This window comes from Coenobita brevimanus, chromosome 51 (assembly GCF_032717465.1).
Source record: "Coenobita brevimanus isolate Jiangsu-jjx chromosome 51, ASM3271746v2, whole genome shotgun sequence".
Classification (NCBI taxonomy): Eukaryota; Metazoa; Arthropoda; class Malacostraca; order Decapoda; family Coenobitidae; genus Coenobita; species Coenobita brevimanus.
In genome coordinates, this window is record NC_137004.1 from 4,428,384 (window position 1) to 4,450,906 (window position 22,523).

Consider the following 22,523-nt stretch of genomic DNA (forward strand, 5'->3'; position numbering starts at 1 on the left):
CTTGAAAAGTCTCTGCTCAAATAAAAGCCTCTGAAAATAACAAAAATAATATAAAGATGTTAATTCTCTGCGGCTGGAGGTCTGTGGGAAATGAGCTGTGTGGGATGTGAGCTCTTGTGGGACATGAACTCTGTGGAACGTGAGCTGTGTAAACCATAGAGCTCGACGTCTATTGTCTTTGGACACCAAGGGACACAGGGTCATATTCTAAGAGGCTTGAGAGATTTCGTAACACCTCTTCCTTAGCGATTTAATTCGTATACTTCACCTGTTTTGCTCTCCTGTGATATTAAGGTCTTTTCACCACCGACAGGGCTTGCTTAAGTAGCCTGCAAGACAACGTGAATGCGTCAGTTGCAGAAATAAACCGGTAAGAAAAAGGTGATGAGAGCCTGCTTTAACGACGATGATATAGGCCAAAGATAAACAGTACCATAACCCACCCCACCCACCCTTACCGTACCCCTCCCACCTAGTTCCCCTCCACTACCACAGCAACCCACATTACTCCACCTCACCCCTCCCACCCAGTTCCCCCCCCCCTCACCACCACCACGACAACCCACATCACTCCACCCCATCCTACCATCCAGTCCCACTCCACCACTCCACTCAGCCCCCCACCCCTCCTCCCCACCCCTCCCGACCCACACACACCCACTCCACCGCAGCCCACACCGCCCCACTCTCCCCAACTCTTTCCCACTCTACCTTTCCACTCAGTCCCCCATCCCTCCACTCCCCACCTCCATCCGAGCCACACACCCCCACTCCACCACAACCCACACCACCCCACCACAACCCACACCACTCCACCACAACCCACACCACACCACCACAACCCACACCACACCACCACAACCCACACCACTCCACCACAACCCACATCACCACGACCCACACCACTCCACCACAACCCATCCCACCAAACCCACCCCACCCCACCACAACCCACACCACTCCACCACAACTCACACCGCTTCACCGCACCTGCCCCAGCCCCACCACAATGCAGCCTGCTCCCGCTCCCAGGTAATCCCCACAACAATATGGCTCCAACGTGGCCTCACACCTGGATCTCTTAATGCTGTACCAGTCTCCTCTCGCTGTTAAAATTTTTCTCACCTCCCCCCAAGAGAAAGGTTGGTGCTGGCGTACACAGAAGCAAAAGCAAATAAATAAATGAATAAATATGAGAACAGCGTGAACTCTACTTGTACAATAAGCCGTGTATATAATAACCAAAATTTCGGTCCTTTTTAAACATTTTCTGTAATATACTGTGTTTTATATTTACCTTACTAAAATGTCAAGTTATAAACTGCTGGGAAATGAATGCCCAACAAAAGTTTAGTTATTTCATTTTATAATATTATTTTTATAACAGGTGTGTCTAAGAGATGAGTGTGTTCTGGTATAATAATAAAAATACTACTACTACTACTACTACTACTACTACTAATAATAATAATAATAATAATAATCTATCTATATACTTAGGCTGCTTCCCCCCAAAAAAAAAGGGGAGTAGCCGAGACAGGACGACACACACACACACACACACACACACACACACACACACACACACACACACACACACACACACACACACACACACACACACACACACACACACACACACACACACACACACACACACACACACACACACACACACACACACACACACACACATTTATTCGTATATTAAGTCCCAAGGGGAGAAAGAACACATCCTCACCGCGTAATAAGAATAACACTGTAATAATAATAATGATAATAGTAGTAGTAGTAGTAGTAGTAGTAGTAAAGTAAAAGTATGCCATTAGTGACACAACCCTGGCACTCTCACTTCACTCACTTAACTACTTGAGGTAAACATGAAACCACCAATTCCCTACACACCTTTCCCGTTAATTGCCATCATACTTACCTGGCAATTCCTCTCATGAATTTTTTACCTTAGAACTCATAATTATAACCTTTTCAAGTAACAACAGCACCAACACAAGGTATCTTCCCTTCTTGATTAATTATAGACAACACACCTCGTCACAATACACCTGTCAAAAGTGTACAGGTGTAAAGCACGTGTCAGTAACCCTCTCATGATAAAGGCAGCTCTAGTATTCTTTTCCGTCTAACACCACAAGATAATATTAAGATGAAAAGGAGCATAGAAATCCGAGTATTAATATTGCTTTGTATAATTAAATCTCTCATGTACTCGTATTCTCTGCTGTTGAGGAAGCTCCCTAACACCTCATCCTTACCGACTTATTTTTGGATACGACTGGGTAACATCGTTTTGTGCGATATTTATGCGGATTATGGTGATACTAGAATGATTTAATTAACAAAGGAGAACGGCAAGGTGTACTAGTAATTACCAAAATAAATCGCTTAGGAAGAGGTGTTAGGGCCATGGATGAAACAACTGTCATATTTAATTCCAGGTAAAGCCAGGTGATTTATTGAGTTAGGAAAGCCTGAGAGTGTTGATTGCAATAACCCGTCTCTTAGGCCCGTCTCGTCGGTTAAGGAAGTTCCCTAACACCTTTCCTTTAGAGAATTATTTTGCATATTACACCCTATTGTCCTCTTCTGTGGTATGAAAATTCTTCTAATATCGTCTCACATTACATACCTAACGTGCAAAGGGGCATCAGCCATACCTAAAAATTAATCGCTATGGAAGAGTTGTTAGGGAGCTTCATTAACCGACGAGGATACTGGCCTAAAACTTAATTAACCTGTATTTTACCTCATAATTTTACGATAACTACTTCAACGAGCTCAGTACTTTACGACATCAACAGAATCTTCGAAGACGTAAGGTGAAAATGATACCTGGCATATTTTACTTTCATTTCTCCATTTGCCTATCTATCTATCTATTGCCAGACACCTTAGTCCTGTAGAGGGTGGCCACAAACAAATCGCCTCCATGTCGCCCTGTCCCCTGCCATGTCACTGCCCTCCTCCCAGCTCACACATCCCTCTCTCATATACCTCTCCTCTCCATCGCCTCATCTCATCCTCGGCCTTCTTCTGCATATGTGTTGCAATAAAATAAATAGCTTTCTGATGTATTGCGGATGGGTAAATCGCTGACAACAGTATTTAATGTATATCCCTAATTGTATAGCCAGTTGTATGATGCAGCTGCAGGAATGTATAGTGTAGGTGTTAGAGTTTTTCCGCGGCAAGATCACATTATTTGCAAACTCAGAAAAATGTGACCAGCTTTGAGTATATCTGGTCTAGAAAGGTTAATTAGGGCTATTATCTAAACCCCCCCAGTTGTTAAGGGAGTATAATTAGTCATTAGGGGGTTAATTAAAGCTAATATCTAAATCCATCAGCTCTTAGGGGATATAATGATCTAGTTAAGCGGTTAATTAAGACTAAAAATATCCAGTTGTTGAGGGAATTTATGTAGTCTTTCAGGGGTTAATTATAGCTATTATCTAAACCCTCTAATTGTTAAAAGTATATAATTACCCGGCTATGGGGTTAATTGTTACATCAAGCCATTAAGGGGTTGATTAGGGCTAATATCTAAGCCCGCTAATTAATGGAATATAATTATCTTGTCATTGAGGGTTAATTAAGGCTGTTACTTAAACCCCACAGGACTAATTACTTCTAAACCAAGCAAAATAAAACTGATAAAAGGTGAATATGAACAGTACATCGGGGGAAGGAAAATCTTAACCCTTTCACACCGATGACGCCTTGTTTTTTTAGTTACTTTATTTTTACTTTCAGAGGCTTTATTCCTTTTAGCGACTTTTTTTTTATTAGGAAAGTTAGAAATAATTATCGTTTACTTTATCCATAGGCGACATTTCTCAACAAGCATATTAAACTTAATTGGAGATAGCGAGAGTATACTAAGGTGATATACTGAAGAATATGGTAAACTGATAATCTTAAGAATATACGAAGCTGATATACTTAAGAATATACTAAGCTGATATACTTAAGAATATACTAAGCTGATATACTTAAGAATATACTAAGCTGATATACTTAAGAATATACTAAGCTGATATACTTAAGAATATACTAAGCTGATAGACTTAAGAATATACTAAGCTGATAGACTTAATACTAAGCTGATATACTTAAGAATATACTTAGCTGATAGACTTAAGAATATACTAAGCTGATAGACTTAATACTAAGCTAATATACTTAAGATTATACTAAGCTGATATACTTAAGAATATACTAAGCTGATATGGTAAGCCAAACACCATTGGATTATAGAGGATAGGATGGTAAGGGAATGAGTAATGTCTATTTTTGTCTAACTGGCTATCTATCAGTCTATCTGTCTACCTGTCAGTCTGTCTATCGGCCTGTCTGTTTACTAATCTATCTGTCCGTCTATCTATCTATCTATCTATCTATCTGTTTATCTATTTAGTTTTCAGTATCGTTCATATTTCACTGGTATTCTCTCTTCCTCATAAAAACTGAATTTCACATAAATAGTATACAAGGACTCTGTCTGTCTGTCTGTCTGTCTGTCTGTCTCTCTCTCTCTCTCTCTCTCTCTCTCTCTCTCTCTCTCTCTCTCGTTCTCTTCGAGCTGTCTTTATTGGTATAACGGGCCAATAAAGATTAAAGGACTCCATTACTTGCCAATTTACACCTCAAATATACATACTCCGAGAGAGAGAGAGAGAGAGAGAGAGAGAGAGAGAGAGCAGTGAATGAGAGAAGAAGGAAGGAGGTAAAAGAGTAGAGGGAAGGGAAGGAAGGAGAGAAAATAGTGGGAGGGGAAAGAGGAGAATAGGAAAAGAGTAGTGAATGGGAGAAGAAAGAAGGAAGCAAAAGAGAGAGAAAGAGAGTAGATTGTAGTGAATGAGAGTGGGAAAAAGGAAGGAAAAGGGAGGAAAGAGAGAAAATTGTGAATGACATTTAAGGAAAAAAAAAAAGAGGAAAAGAGAGAGAAAGAGGGAACAGAGTAGTGAAAGAGAGTAGAAGGAATAAAGCGAAAGAGAGAAGAGATAGGGGAGTTAAAGGGAGGAAGTAAAAGAGAGAGAGAGAGAGAGCAAAGAGAGCAGTGAGAGAGAGGAAGAGGTCAAGTACTCGTGACCTTATTCGGGGTTATATTTGCACCCATGGAATTATTTACCACTGGCTTGACGACCGTGACCTGCATGGCTGACAAACAAACAGACAGACAGACAATGCGAATTATAGATAGAGTACAATCCCGGTGATGATACGGCCATGGTGTGTGTGTGTGTGTGTGTGTGTGTGTGTGTGTGTGTGTGTGTGTGTGTGTGTGTGTGTGTGTGTGTGTGTTTCTAAGTAGAGAAAAAGGAAGTGTCAGCGCCGAGGGTAGTAAGGTTATAGAGCTGTTTGTAATATTTATCAAAGTTGGCAAAATCTATTACGAAGGACTAGGACAAGAAATGTAGCAAAATTATCACTTTACAGCTAAATTGAGACCATCATATTGGCGCTCATTTTAAAGGCGTAGTTTGCAATGTCGGATTAACCTACTTTCTCTTATGCAATTACATTTTCTGCAACTTCAGCAAGCCTCTTTTTTTAAATAACTTTTTTTTTTTCATTGTAAAAACTGTAAGTAATTTGAGGGTAACTATTAGTCTGACTTTCCCATTTTTCTAGCTTACTTGAACCTTAGAGAGGGTTGATTATTTACAATTTTCTCTTCCCCCTCCCCAGCCCAGGTATAGGCAGGAAGTTGCTACAGGTGAGAGTAAGGTAGTGAGAGTGATGATACAGATTGGTGATAATTGTCATAGAGTGGTGCTGGGGAGAGTGGTGGTAGAGTCATTGTGGTGGCAAGGAGAGTGGTGGTAGTCATTTTGGTGGTAGGGTGGTGGTAGAGTCATTGTGGTGGTAAAGTCCTTGTGGTGGTAGTCATTGTGGTGCTGGAGACAGTGATAGACAGTGATTTATGGTGCTTCAGGTGTGAGAGAGAGTTTGCGGGATGGTGTTGTTATGAGTGGTAATGTGGGTAACGAGTGACGGGGGATTAGTGTGATGACGGTGGTGTGGCCAGGGGGTGATTAATAACACTGGCGGTGGTGGTGGTGGTTATTAGCAGTTAGAAAGTTAATGGAATATTTTTAAAAAGGAGGAAAGGGAAAAGTGGGAACCTTAAAAAAAAAAAAAAAAAAAAAAAAAAAAAAAAAAAACTTGCTCTTCCCAGGAAAAACTGAACAAGAGAGCCAAAATCGAGACCCATTTTTTTAAAATAATGCTTCGACACATTGCCTTTTAAAGACTGGAGGTCATAGGTAAGGGGAAATACAGACTGGGGATAATAGTGCCTGAACTGACCATTTTCATACGTGAAGGACTACAGCATCGGTCATGAGGAGACGCAGAAGAAATGCTTTGGTAATATTATAGCTTGACAGGCGCGGGTTAACACAAGACAGAATAAACACTGATTCTAGACATTTTACGCCCTGCAACAGAAAGAACGGCAGACACTGGCTACCTGTACTGCATGGGTTATATACAGTAGCTTAATAATTTTGTGGGTGTTTATGGTACTGATCACTGCCAACATTAGCCTCCTCAAGGTGCTGAGCTCAGGACCCTCACAGTCTTAATCTAGTTCTGTACTCTGACCACTGCCAACGCTCTCATGGTCGCGTCTACTCTAGTATTTTACTGCAGCTAATGGCAGGCGATTTTTATCAATCTACGAGTGAGTCTGAGAAGCTTGAGACTGTTGATACCGTCGCCATTATCCCTTCTGTTGTCGGAATAACTCTAGCATTCTTTTCCAGTTAACCCCAGACGATTTTATTCATCTGAGAGTGAGTCACTGGAGCCTGGATTTTTTTTTTTTTTGGGGGGGAGAGGAGGGGGGAGTTAAATTAGATACACGATTACTTACAGAAGCTAGAGGTTTTTGCCATATTTACACAATGTACAGTCAGAGTTATGAGCTGGCCAACTTTTCCAATGCATCTTCTTAACATCTATGGCATGTCTCTTATCACAGGATACAATCTGTGAGCAGGAAGACATCTCAAGACTCTCTCAGCATACTGATATTTGCCAGGGTAGGAAACAGAGAAGCTGAAGAGATGAAGAAACGTGCCAAATATCTCTAAACCCAGCCACACACAGCCAGTAAAGGAAAGTGGAACGTAGAGGAGGTGCACAGTACTAGGCGAACTTTTACCTTTGTCTGTACTACAAACTTGTGATGAAAAGTGTACAACTACGAGGGGTATTTTTTTGATGACAGACCAGGTTGGAGTCAGTCTTGCAGGTGACACAGGTGGCTTCGTAACATCCTTTCATTAGCGATTGTTGGTGTTACTATTATTATTATTATTATTACGCGTATTACACCTTACAGTCTTTTTTCATACCATCCACGAGTGTATCTTTTTACTATCTACATGGATGGCACCATTAAAAAAGAAAGGGACAATAAGGTATAGTATCCAGAATAAATCGGTTAGGAAGAGATACTACGAGTCTTCTGTGTCGCTTGGGATATTAGCCATGAATACAGGAAGGCAAGAGTTATTTTACCACCCACCGCGGGCGTAACACATGGATAGATTAGGTCCAGATTTAGAATTATAGTTGGCAGGAGAGGAAGGGAAGAGGGAGTGAAAATATTGATAGAAAGGGGAGAGGCGTAATTGAGAGTGATATGATGGTGCAGGGAGAGGGAGATGGATGGAGAGATTGTGTGTGTGTGTGTGTGTGTGTGTGTGTGTGTGTGTGTGTGTGTGTGTGTGTGTGTGTGTGTGTGTGTGTGTGTGCGTGAGAGAGAGAGAGAGAGAGAGAGAGAGAGAGAATCAGTATATAAACACTGGCAGCTTTGCAGACAGAGGAAGAGAGACATAAGAGCAGAAGAACTCACAGAGACAGAGAGACAAGGATAAAAAGTAACACAGATAAGGAGAGAGACAAAATACATGAGAGGATATGTAACCAAGTGAGCGAGTGAGAAAGGAAGTGAGCCAGAGAGTCAAGTGAGCCAGCAGGGGAACCAGAGCCGCACACTGGCAGAGGGTGTGGTGCAAAACTGTTATAAAAGCCGCGAGATTGATGGGGACACGCGAGGGAGAGAGCATTGACCTGTGAAAACATATATTGCCACACATGGGGACGGGGGCAAACATTATAGATTTTCCGGGATTAATATTTACTGTCAGTGCTGTCTGGGTGCAGGAGAGGGTCGCCTTCCCGTGGTGGCACTGATATTTCCTGGTGGCTCCCCTGCCCAGTAATACGAACATTCTTCAACCCCCTCCCTGTCATCTGAAAGTGGGTGGTGGACTGCTGGAGAAGGGTAATAGATAGATAGACAGATAGATAGATAGATAGATACATAGACATACAAAATCGAAAAGTTATGTAGCATCTTGGGTGGACAATGCGCCAATCTTAACCTGTCCTTACCCACCTCCTGAGCCCACCATCATCCCATGTCTAACCCACCAACACACTGCGCCCACTAGTAAACCCACTTATCTTGAAAAGCTGTGAATATTTGGATGCCAGGTCAGGATTACCATTCAGGAGAGGTTCCCTTCCCCTAACCCACCGAGAGCAGCGCATGTAGTATCAGCTAATTAGTTTTACCTTTATGATCATGCACAGGTGTTCATGGCGCTCCTCTTGACCATAAGGCAAATATTCAACACACAGCTTAAAGCCCGTGACCTTAGACAGCGGGCAAACAGACTCTGAATCACTGTTTAGATGAAAGGAAGACATGCACTGGACTGTGATGAATGTGTGTGTAGATCAATAGAGTAAAGGATGTGAATGGGTTAATGAACGGGAGTCTCAGTATACAAAGGTGTGTGTGTGTGTGTGTGTGTGTGTGTGTGTGTGTGTGTGTGTGTGTGTGTGTGTGTGTGTGTGTAGATGCAAATAGGGATATAAAGGGATCAGAATGGTTACATGTGTAGATAAATACCTCTTCATTCCGAGGACGTCTTATGTCCTCACCGAACCTAGATAATTTTACTCACCTTAGAAGACTTTTAGAGCTATAAGAGTTTGATATTACCTTCATTAATCCATTATTTCTAGGTATTATTTCTGAGCGGAATAAAATCGCTGGGTGGTTGTAAGAATATGTCATCGTAAAAATGGGATTAAGGCGGATTTTTTTTTCTGTTGGGGATTACTCTCAGGAGATTTACCATGAGAATGGTTGCTTAAAGTGAATAAATGGGTTTGGGCCGTGGCAAAAATAGGATTACAAAGGCTTCATCTCACACACACACACACACACACACACACACACACACACACACACACACAATGAGAGACAGACAGGCAGAAACACAGATAGACGGAGACAAAAACAGAGATAAGATTTTCATTTAGCAGAAACCCTATCGAAAAAAAAAATCATTTGATCCACGGAACTAGGAGACGAATTTTTTCATTATAATTTCACTTTCACTAACCCATTAGATTCACCCACTATATCCAAGTCTGATGTTAAAGAAATTGGTTCAGAATAAATTTAAACTCTCCAGTTCTAAAAGAAGATCTCCCCAGAAATGAATAAAATAGTCTGGAGGCAGGGAGAAAAAACTGGAAAATGCGTCACTGGAGTTAAGGGGCTAAGTAACAGCCCTGGGAAGTTTTTTTTTTTTTTTTTATTATATTGTCATTTTTTTCACGATTAAATTTGCCATCAGATTGTTTTTTTGACAATTTTTTTTCAGGTTGATAGATTTTTATTTCCCTCATTTATTTCTTTGACGATTTTATGCAGCTTAAGATAGATTTTTATTTTTCATATTTTTTGCGATTTTATTCAACTTAAGATAGATTTTTTTCTTATTTTTTACGATTTTATTCAGTGTAAAAGAAATTTATATTTCATATGTTTTTTGACGATTTTATTCAAATTAAGATAGATTTTTTTCTTATTTTTTGCGATTTTCATCACTTTAAGGTAGATTTTTTTTTTTTAAATATTTTTGACGATTTTATTCAGCTTGATATATTTATTTTACGTATTTTATTATTTTTTGACGATTTTATTTACCTTAAAATAGATTTCAAGTCTGCTCATTTATTTATTTATTTATTTATTTATTTATTTTTGAACACGAGGAGGTTAGTTATAGTCCCAGTAAACCCCTGTAGTATGATGGTCTTTACTTAAATTAAGGAAAATAATCTGGCACCAGTAATATTTAAAAAGATAACATCCAGATTTAAGTAGTTAGTAATGCAACTGATCTGCTAAAATAATAAACTTTAATATTATTCTGACCTGGGACTCTTTTAAAAATCGTATAATTTTGACTGGGGACTCTTTCAAAAATCGTATAATTTTGACTGGAGACTCAAAAATCTTAAAATTTTGATTGGGGACTCAAAAATCGTATAATTTTGACTGGGGACTCAAAAATCTTAAAATTTTGACTGGGGACTCAAAAATCTTAAAGGTTTGACTGGGGACTCTGAAAAATCGTATAATTTTGACTGGGGTCTCTCAAAAATCAAGTTAATTTTTGGAAGGATATGCCAAAAGATATGTAATATTAGTTCCATGCTATGTCTGACGAGGAGACGAGAGAGGGATTTTCTAAGCAGCCTTCCCCTTCCTCAAGATGTATAATGACAATAATAATAATAATAATAATAATAATAATAATGATAATAATAATAACCAGCACTCACAGCGCTGTCATGGTTAGGCTTTCACTTTCCGTTCGCTCGAAATATTTATGTTACAGCAAATAAATATGCAACAGAAAAATGATTCAGTAACATGTTTGTTTTGGAAATTGATGTAAAATTGCCTGTAAAAGTGAAGGTAAATTTAGACATCACGTTGGATATTCAGAGATTTAATTGTGATAAATATTGAAGGTTTTAGTGATGGGGAAACAGGTAAAAGCTCAGATAGATTGATACATGATTTAACTAGAAAGCGCTCAGAAAGCACAGACCTCTGACAGTGCTATTGCCATTAAAAAGGATCACGATCAGGATCTGTGGATACCGGATCTGCCCCCAAATTTAATCAATTCTTTCTTGGTTCATGGCGCACCTTTCCACAAAATTCCATTGACATTCATTGAGAATATTTGGAGATACTGTGCAGGATACTCCGGTTCCGGATCCGTATTAGACCCAAAATTTAATCATTTGTACTTTGGCCCATGGCTCACCCATCCACAATATTTCATCAAAATCCGTTCATAACTTTTTGAGTAATCCTGCAAACAGACAGACAGACAGACAGTCAAACAGAGACAGAAAACAAACCAGCGCGGGGTAAAACATTACCTTAGCGGAGGTAATGAAAGACAGATAGATTCATAGATAGATGGAAAGATATATGCAGACGTAAACAGATAAATGGGTGGATGAATCGATCAAGTAATGGATGCCCTGACAAATAGATGTATGGACTGATAGATAGATATACATTCAAATACAGTACTCGTAAGTGGATAGATAGATAAGTAGGTTGATAGACAAACAGGAAGCAAAATTAGACTGACAGACACAGACAGCCCACGATGAAAACTGAGAGAATAAAACAGTACACATCTAAAACAACTCCTCTTAGATTTAGAAGAAATTATTACCATCAAAATAGTTAGGCAATTGTAGATAAATTTAAGTGGATTTGTAATATGAACACACTTATAGCCAGATGAAAACTCAGAGGTATAGACGAGAATAAATATTAAGGTGTGTTAATCTAGGTAAATAAAAAAAGAAAAAGGGTGAAAAAGGCTTTGAACACAGATTGAACAAGCCACCCCCAACTTAGCCGTAGTGATCAATATACAGAGAAATTCAGTTTAAATAGGTGCAAAGGGAAAACACATCTTCATACGCAGGTACTCAGATGCAGAGACTGATTCACGTAAAGGTCACCTGGGGTCATTCATTAGAGCAAAAAGGTAAATATACAGGTGTACAAACATCAAGTAAAGGAAAGTTATTGGTATAGTAAGTTACAGTGAGTTAACTTCTCTTAATGTTTTAAGTTATATGCGTTATAGTATGGGGTATATTTGTGATGAAGTATGATGTCTGATAGTGAAGAGTACATACAAGGTTTTGATAAATTTATATGTTTTATATTTATGAGTGTACAGGTGATGAAATAATGTGCTGTGTAGTGGAAAGAAAGCAAGGAACAAAATGAACACGATAGTTACTGCGATAAATATGTGTTATATTAGAGTTACGATTATTTTTATGAGGAATTTATCTTTTCTCTAGTGATGAATATAGCTGTGATGAATTTACCTGTGTTGTAGTGATGAGCATGTTAGTGATGAGTATATTTGTGATGACAGACGCAAGCTGAGCATCGTGGCAGAGAGTGTGAGAGAGTGGGATGACTGGCACCTGGACGACCTGCTATCAACGCTCATCACACAGTTAGGTAAGTAGTAGTAGTACTAGTAGCAGCAGTAGTAGTAGTAGTAGTAGTAGTAGTAGTAGTAGTATATTCATCATCACGTCTCATAACTACATACATTATTCTTCATTTTTCATCACTTCATCACCACATTTACATCGCACCTCCTTGTACTCATTATTATCCAAGTTTACTCATCACCTTCATACTACACTCAGAGATCAGTTAGTTATCCTTCATCATTACTCATCACCACACTCATTTCAAGGCTCAATAATCATCACCACAGCAGCATCATAGTCCTATATATTGCTTTTCGTCATCACTCATCACCACGCAAATATCATACATTCATCAAGTGTTATTTATTATTATTCATCACACATCTCGGCCGTGGGATTCTGTTATTCATCACTACACTCATCACACTTGGTCATAACGTCATTATATTGTTCTTAGTTCCATATAACATCACCACACTTAGCTGTTCATCATCATTCATTATTAAATACCATCATATTTCATCACCACAGCGCCACATTCGGCAGTACTCTCTCTCTCTCTCTCTCTCTCCTATTTTGATTTTTTCGTAATTAAAGAGTAAGTATTATCATTAATATTAAAGCCAGACCACCTAGACAGGAGTAAATCTCTCTCTCTCTCTCTCTCTCTCTCTCTCTCTCTCTCTCTCTCTCTCTCTCTCTCTCATCTCATCCCGTCAAAGGGCATCTAGTTACATCCTCACTCAAATTCAATAAAAAATAAAACTTTTGATTTGACCGACCTGGTAGCACATTTTCCCGGCAATAAAATTAATGTGTTTGTAATTCCTTCACTAATATAGCCCATTTATTTGAACGAACCCCACTTTACACAATTTATAGCCTCAGGAAAAAAAAAAATAATGGCGCTACAGTTCGTATGAAAACTTGGCAAAAAAATAGATGTTCTTCGAAGTTTTTTGTTTTTGTATTTTTGTTTTTTTTTGTTTTTGTGACGTTGAGAGAGTCACAGTAACCCCTTCCATCCATTGAGATATTTTTTTTGCTTTATATTTATTTATTTATTTAGTTAGTTAGTTAGTTTATTAGTTAGTTAGTTATTGCTCCCTCCAGACGGTTCATTTGCTGTTGGGGAGATTTTTTCCTTTTTTATTTAGCTGTAGATTTCATGAACCTAGATCTAAAGAGCAGAGGGAGACTTTTCGATCTGGGTGTTTAAGATCTTGCCTTCATTAACTTCTTCAGTACGGGAGGCCATTCCTGAGCTGAAGAAAATCGTCTGGAGATAGCAGGAATTAAGTACAGAAAAAGCCTCGCCATAGTGAAGGGACAGCAGTGGGAGGTGAAATAGTTGAAAATTGTGTTTGTCTGAGTTTTTCTTTTCCACATTCTTGTTTCTGCATATTACTGTGTCAGATTTATAACAATGGGTCAATGATGATGATGATGATGATGATGATGACGATAATTAAGAAGAGGAGGAAGCTGATGATGAGGATGAGGATGATATGATGATGATGATGATAATGAAGAAGAGGAGGAGGAGGAAGTTGATGATGAGGATGAGGATGATATGATGATGATGATGATAATGAAGAAGAGGAGGAAGAGGAAGTTGATGAGAATGAGGATGATATGATGATGATGATGATGATGATGATGATAATGAAGAATAGGAGGAGGAGGAAGTTGATGATGAGGATGATGTTCATGATATTATGATGATGATGATAATGAAGAAGAGGAGGAGGAGGAAGTTGATGATGAGGATGATATGATGATGATGATGATGATAATGAAGAAGAGGAGGAAGAGAAAGTTGATGATGAGGATGATGTTGATTATGTTATGATGATGAAGAGGAAGTTGACGATGAGGATGCTGTTGATATTATGATGACATGATGATGATGATAATGATGAAGAGGAAGAAGAGGAAGTTGATGATGATGATGATGATGTGGTGATGATAGAAGAGGAAAGGCAAGAAAAATTATGCAAATTACCAGACGAACACAATGGAAACAGATTATGGTGTTTCCTATTGATGACAGTGTTAATGATGATGATGATGGCAGTGATGATGATGATGATGATGAGAAGGCAGAGGAGAAGGAGGTGGATGAGGCCGAGAGGATGAGGGAGAGGGTGATGATGATGATGATGATGACGATATAGATCATGAGAGGAAAACATTGACAACAAATTCCTCTATTCTTTAATTCCTTGTATATAAAATCTTCGTAAACTCTAAGAGCCAGTCTCTCTCTCTCTCTCTCTCTCTTTCAAAACCACCTCACACACACAGAAACTCGATAATATGCCTGGTCGTCTCCGATTGGGTCCTTCTAACCACTACACCACTTGTCATTGTATAAAAGTATTGGAAGTGACGTAATGCAGAGATGAAATGACTTATCCCCCTTACCTTGAGGCCATATATAATTACCTTTGGGGTCTTAGGTATAATAAAATTCTAAGTTTATGCATGAGGACATTGCTAATAATAATAATGATAACAGTAATAATAATAATAATAATAATAATAATAATAATAAAAATGAAAATGGTAATAATAATAATAATAATAATAATAATAATAATAATAACTCAAAGAAAGCAACACCTTCGCCGTAAAATCGATCTAAATGCCCGTCCATACAGTCAGTGGGCACCTGTGGGTCTGGACGCGATGATGAGAAAGTACTGGAAATAATCGTGTAAACGTGATGAACTGGAGCACCTTCCCTGTCTCTGAATCATTGTGTAGAGCATGATTCGTCACAGTGCTTCGAGAATCACTTGAGTAATGTGCGTAAATGGGTGGAGAGATGGAGAGAATTGCTTCGAGAATCTGTTGAGTAGTGTGCTTAAATGGGTGGAGAGATGGAGAGAATGGGTGGAGAGATGAAGAGAATGGGTGAAGAGGTGGAGAGAATGGGTGGAGAGAGGGAGAGAATGGGTAAAGAGATGGAGAGAATGGGTGGAGGGAGGGAGAGAATGGGTGGAGAGATGAAGAGAATGGGTGGAGAGATGGAGAGAATGGGTGGAGAGAGGGAGAGAATGGGTGGAGAGAGGGAGATAATGGGTGGAGAGATGAAGAGAAAGAGTGGAGAGATGGTGCGCACTGACTGTGGAGAGGGACACTCTAAAAATCGACTTATTTAATCCTTTCCTGACCCTTAACCCATCCACCAAGCTCGGTTCAAATAGGATTGAGAATTTTAAAGTTTACCTCACCTTATGACTTTCACCTTTGACCTATTTAAAAAAAAAAAAAATCCTCAGCTAACCTTAAATCCGTCCACCAAGTCTCATCCAGATCGAAATAAATCTGAGCAGAGGTAAGCAGAGAGAGAGAGAGAGAGAGAGAGAGAGAGAGAGAGAGGCCGAACCATGGACCAATTGTGTTCAAATTTTAATCACTTCACCCTTTCCTTCCCCTCAACCCACCCACCAAGTTTGGTTAAAATAAAATAGAAACTGAACTAATTCGGATCTTGACCTATAAACTACCACTTTTTTTAACCCAGAAATTAAATCATCTGTTCCTCTTATGGTCCTCAGTTATTACGACAAATTTCGTAGAGTTTTATTCGGTATTTTCTCTTCTTTAATCTTGGTATGAGAGAGGGAGAGAGAGAAAGAGAGAGAGGGAGGGAGGGAGGGAGGGCAGACAGACGGAAAAAATGACAGAGACAGAAACAAATTATGGCGCTCCAACCGGAAGAGACTCAGGGGCGAACGTGGGTGGCTGGAGTTCATTGCTGACATCATGAAGCTCCCTGACACCTTTTCCTAAGTGATTTATATTGTCTATTGCACATCCCCGCCCTCATCTGCGTTACATAAATCCTTCCAATATCGCCATTCTGTACATAAGCAACGTAGAAAAGGATATTAACCAACCATATCCAAAAATAAATCGCTAAGGAAGAGGTGTTAGGGAACTTCCTTAACCGACGAGAATACGAGCCAAAGAATGACAGGTGATCACACTTATCTTACCTGCCTGGACTGAGTAGCCTAACCCAGGGTCCTTACGCTTCTCTTGATAGGGCATAACTGGATTGGGTGATGGATGGATGGATGGATGGACGGAGTAATGGATGGATGAATGGATGGATGGATGGATGATTGGATGGATGGTTGGATGGATGGATGAATGGATGGATGGATGAATGGATGGATGGTGGATGGACGGAGTAATGGATGGATGGATGGACGGAGTAATGGATGGATGGATGAATGGATGGACGGAGTAATGGATGGATGGATGGATGGATGGATGAATGGATGGATGGATGGATGATTGGATGCATGGTTGGATGGATGGATGAATGGATGGATGGATGATTGGATGGATGGATGGATGGACAGAGTAATGAATGGATGGATGGACGGATTAATGGATGGATGGATGAATGGATGGACGGAGTAATGGATGGATGGATGAATGGATGGACGGAGTAATGGATGGATGGATGAATGGATGGATGGATGGATGATTGGATGGATGGTTGGATGGATGGATGAATGGATGGATGGACGGAGTAATGGATGGATGGATGGATGGATGGACGGAGTAATGGATGGATGGATGAGTGGATGAATGGTTGGATGGATGGATGGACGGAGTAATGGATGGATGGATGGTTGGTTGGATAGACGGAGTAATAGATGGATGGATGAATGGATGGATGGATGGATGGATGGTTGGATGGATGGATGGACGGAGTAATGGATAGATGGATGGACGAAGTAATGGATGGATGGATGGACGGAGTAATGGATGGATGGATGGATGAATGGATGACGTTAGACCTATCAGTCCAGTGACGTATTTACGTTATAATTCATTTTTTTTAACGTATTTCATTTTATTTTACATTTTGAGATATTTAAATTTTTTTGTATTTCATTTTTTTTATTGACGAGTTACATTTTATTTTATTTTATTCTTTATTATTGACGTATTTACTCTTTTTATAAATTTTTGGCGTATTAACATTTTTGCCGTATGTAGCTTTTAGTTTACGTTGGATTATATATTCCTTTTTTTTTTTTTCGTCTCTAGGGAATTCTAATCATCTTGAGAGACTTGGAACTATCGTGGTAAAGTTTGGTCTTCGTTAATTACAGCGACAAGTGACTAAGACAAGCTAAAAATAAAGGAAATAAACTTACAAATTCTGACAAACAGTCTAAACGAGTTAATTCTTATAAAAGGAAGAGAAAAATTGGCCACAAATTAAGCTGATATTGTGTTCATTCGTTTTATCATCTTTAAAATTGGTTTGAGAAAATGGAGAATGTCTTTATATATGTCTCATAATGCTATGTATAATAATAACTCCTGGAATACAAGCATTACATTCTTTCTCACTCTGACTTGGCCTAAAATTGCCATCTTTCCATCATTTATGCTGAGTATGATAGGAGAAAAAATATGTAATACGCTTTTCACTCTAACATGGACTAAAATTACCATCTTTCTATCTTGTGTACTGAATGTGATTGACTGGGAGTATATTTATAAAAAGATATATACTAAAAAGGAATAATAATATCAGAAGGGAATTACCTGTTATTGTATTCACCTTTGTTATCACTTTCACACCTGGCTTATCTCTTATCATATTCACACCTGTAATCATTTTTGCAGGTGACGTAATACAGGTGAGATTATTGATCGCTCCACGTGAAGCCTTAGATAACAATTTCCTTTGAGTTAAGTATATAATGCCATCTAACTCTACGGCTTCCTTTATGAGAGGGAGATAGGGGGAACTCTGCTATGTTAAGTATTTCTATATTAAACACTTCTATATTTACCTTCTGTTCCTATATTAAACTTTGCTCCACTGACTCTCAATTTCTGTTAATACATATTCGGCAACCATGACCTTCTGTCTTTCTGTCTATATGTCTGTCTATCTCTCTGTCCATCTGTCTACCTGCTTGTCTGTCTGTTTCTTTCTGTCTATAGCCAGACGCCGTAATCCCTAAAGGGGTGGCGTCAAACAAGTGTCCTCCAAATTGCTCTGACTTTCTCCATTTGGCCGCCCAACCCCCAACACACACCCCTCCCTCTGTCATACATCTCTCCACACCATCCCTTCATTTCCTATTGCTATGAAGTTGGCTATTTTGAACTTCGATTCCTATTAATATCAACTCGCTTATATTCAGCCTCGAGTCCTAGTAGTGAACTGTTTCAGAAAGGTATAGTCTGTTTTAATTATTTTCTTAATTTATTTATTATTGCTGCTACCGTGCGATTTTACTGAGCTTAAGGCAGATACTTCTAATTACAGGTGTTAGATGTGGCCTCCATTAACCCCCTCTCTCATCATCATCATCATCATCATCATCATCGTCATCATCGTTTTTGCTATCGTCATCATCACTATCATCACGATCATTATCATTCTTATCATCACTGTTGTTATTAGTATCATCATCGTCACCATCATCATTATTACAATCATCATCATCATCATCACTATCATAAAGATCATCATCATCATCATCAGTCCAAGATAGGCTACTGCTAAATAAAAGCCTACCATTCCCCCCCAGCTTTCTCCACTCCGACCCCTTAAGTGTTAGCATCACAAACCTAATTCCCACTTTTCATTTGTTTTATCTTCATTTTTACTTTGACATCAAGGACAACAGCCAATTTTTGTTCTCAGTTATTCCGTATAATTTTGTAGTACTTTTAATTATTTTTTTTATCTGTATTTATTTCATTTATTCAGTGGCCGGATATTTATGTTGTCTGATTTAATTTTACAAGTTTTTTCCTTTAATATATAAACAAAAACACATGGAATTTCTACTAAGTACAGATTTTACCTGCACACAGTGAACACAAACACATTTTATGAGTGCTGTAGAGGACGCCTTCACGTGGTGGCAGATTTTAACCGCGTTGCCCCACTGCCGGGTCATACAAACGTCCCACAACTCCCTCCCTATCCCCCAAAAGGAGGATAGTGGACTGCAGGGAAGGGGAACAGCCTCACCCTGCAGTCCACTGGGTTCACGTTGACATGATCCGTGGGTTGCAAACACTGTTACAAACACAACAAGCACAAATAAACAGAAACAGATAATACAAACACAAACATACGCTTTAGTGCAAGTCACCAAAACAGTTAGGCATTTCAGTCCTAAAGAAATAAATCTATCAGTCAAAGTTTACACGTATAGGGGAAAAAATATGAATACAAAACGAGTCAATTACATCCATAGATACGATTTTTAGTGCTCATTTTATTTATCACTAGGCAAACATGAATTTTATATATTCGAGTAAATATGCATTCTGTACATGGTAACTTACATGGACACATACACAAAAGAACACACGCACACATACATACAGACCGAGGACACACACACACACACACACACACACACACACACACACACACACACACACACACACACACACACACACACACACACACACACACACACAGAGCAGTATCGATTCTGTTTACTTTTTCATCCATCTCATGTCATTTTTCAGAGCGGGTCAAAGCACAGATGGGGAACACCAGTAAGTTATTTGTTCTTTTTAGTTCTTCACTTTTGTTATCTTAGGCAAATAACATGATAGCAGTAGGAGGCATAACACGAAGAGTAACAGAAATAACAGAATAACAGTAAGGCAAATAATTCGATATCATTAACAGACACATAACACGTAACAATTAACACAGTAACGCAAGTAATTCAATACTAGTAACAGGCGTAACGCAGGCAGTAACTGAAGTAACGCAATAACAGTAACGAATATAACATGAACTGCAACGGAAATAATGCTAACAACAGAAGTTCCTACATTAATAACTGAAATCTAAACACAAATAATATTTTTTTTTTTTACAAACAGAACGAAGATAATAATGGACTATATATAAACAGTAATGTATTTAACAGTAATGTATAAAACAGTAGCGGCCACAACAGAAACAGTAACTCAGGTAGCAGACACCAGAAACAGGCATAACAGGACCGGTAACCCAAGTAACACAGTAACGAGTATATGGGAAAGAGTAACGCTAATAGGATAAATTAGATGGAGGCGATTTGTTTGTGACCTCCCCTTACGGAATTAAGGCGTTTGGCAATAGATAGATGGATAACAGAAGCAGTAACGCGACTAACGCAAAAACTGTAACGGGAAGGACAAGAACTGTAACAGAAATTAATTTTTAACAGGAAGACGTATGAAAGGAAATAACAAATACTGTACAGTAACAACCACAAGGATAACAAAAACAGTAATTATAAAGAATAACTAATTTCATAAACAGTAACGCAAATTTATCTCTTCCTGTGCGTATGATCACCATTTTTTAAAAATACAATGGCTTCTCGATATGAACGGATCTTGAATTTGACTTCATTTTTTGTCCAACTTGCCTTCTGAAATAACATGGATTAACAAATTCTCAGCCTTGGGTTTCTTTTTTTCTTTCTACCCTCCTCTTTCTATATTTTTTTCATAAAGGGTAATATAAATATTTTCTTATAAACACTAGTACAATGAACGTGTAATTACAGTCACTAATCATGCAAAGTCTCTCACCTGCTTAATTACAGCACTGTATTCTGTATTCGATTATTACTACAGCCACGTTAGCCCAGGTGTTTATTATCGTTACCTGTAAATTCTACGGACCATCGGCGCCGGGGTTCAATCCAGGTGTGGCCAGCCTGCGTCACTACTCAGGTGTCTATCCTTACTTTGCAGGTGCGAGATAAAATTGGCGCTTAAAACTTAGTGGAGGTAACTGTGGTAACCTGGATGATTCCGGGGCCTTGTCTAGTACAGTGAGTGAAGGACCTGCCACAAGCTCAAAGGCCTGAGTTACGGAGATGAGCAATGCGGCTATGCGCCTCTTTAAGTCTGCCCGCACTTTTATTTTATCTTTGTTTTATTACTATGACCAGATGATTTCTTTCAGCTATGTAGACTTCCAGACAGGAGTTAGATTAAAACACACACACACACACACACACACACACACACACACACACACACACACACACACACACACACACACACACACACACACACTGCATGATGGTGTTAACTATTGTTTCTGGGTTACAAGTTTTTATTTTGATTAGTTTTTTCATTTTCTTCTTTATATCGAAATTATTGGCACAAAAAAACATTCACGAAAATATTAACCTGCCTGATGAATTTTTTTGTGGTAGGGAATAATTGCTACTGAGCCACCTTATCTCTCTCTCTCTCTCTCTCTCTCTCTCTTTCTTCCAGACTTTTTTTTTTTTTTTCAGTTTTTGGGAGAGCTCTCTTAGTGAAGATCGACCTCTCATTCTCGAGGAGTTGGAGAAGACTGGCTGGCATTTCCGTTGGTTAAGGAAGCTCCCTAACACCTCTTCCTTTGCTACTTATTTTTAGATGAGGCTGGTTAATATATTTTTGTACGATATTTATGCAGAGTGTGTTGGTATTAGACGGATTTAGGTAACACAGAACAGTAAGGTATAATAAGGTGAATAAATCGCTTAGGAAGAGGTGTTAGGCAACTTGCTTAGCTGACGAGAATCCGGGCCTGTATCTAGCCCAGGGGTTGGCAACCCTAGGCACGCCTGCCAGACTTGGCACGTGAAGTGCCATACCAAGGCACTCAACGTGATCCAGTGTAACAAAGAAAATATTGAAAATGCAAAGAGAGAGAGAGAGAGAGAGAGAGAGAGAGAGAGAGAGAGAGGTGGGCACATCCTTTCTTACTAAATCAATTAACACTGTCGCTACAATGTTACAAAATCTTACCTGACACGCAAAGTGGCGAAAAAATTGGCATTAATTATAAATTGGCACATCATGTTCAAAAGGTTGCCGACCCCTGATCTAGCCTAAACTCACCAGCTGAGAGAGAGAGAGAGAGAGAGAGAGAGAGAGAGAGAGAGAGAGAGAGAGAGAGAGAGAGAGAGAGAGAAACTCCCATAAGCTGAATAAGATTGACTGGAGATAGGGAGAAAAAAAATAGGCATCACCGTACTGAAAGGGTTAAGTGTCGCATGTTACTCCCCCCACCTGTGTGACTCATTAGCGGCGAATTAATGCTTTGGTCAATGTGTCTGCTG

At 39.1% G+C, this 22,523-nt stretch overlaps 1 protein-coding gene across 1 annotated transcript in view; it reads left to right on the forward strand.

Annotated features, from left to right (window-relative positions):
• Nucleotides 1-22,523, forward strand: part of Gycalpha99B (guanylate cyclase 1 soluble subunit alpha 2) — a 123,676-nt gene that overhangs the window by 43,110 nt on the left and 58,043 nt on the right. The window contains exon 3 of the mRNA XM_080272472.1: nt 12,321-12,409. Within this exon, the coding sequence (XP_080128598.1) occupies nt 12,321-12,409 (89 nt within the window). The remainder of the gene's footprint in view (nt 1-12,320; nt 12,410-22,523) is intronic.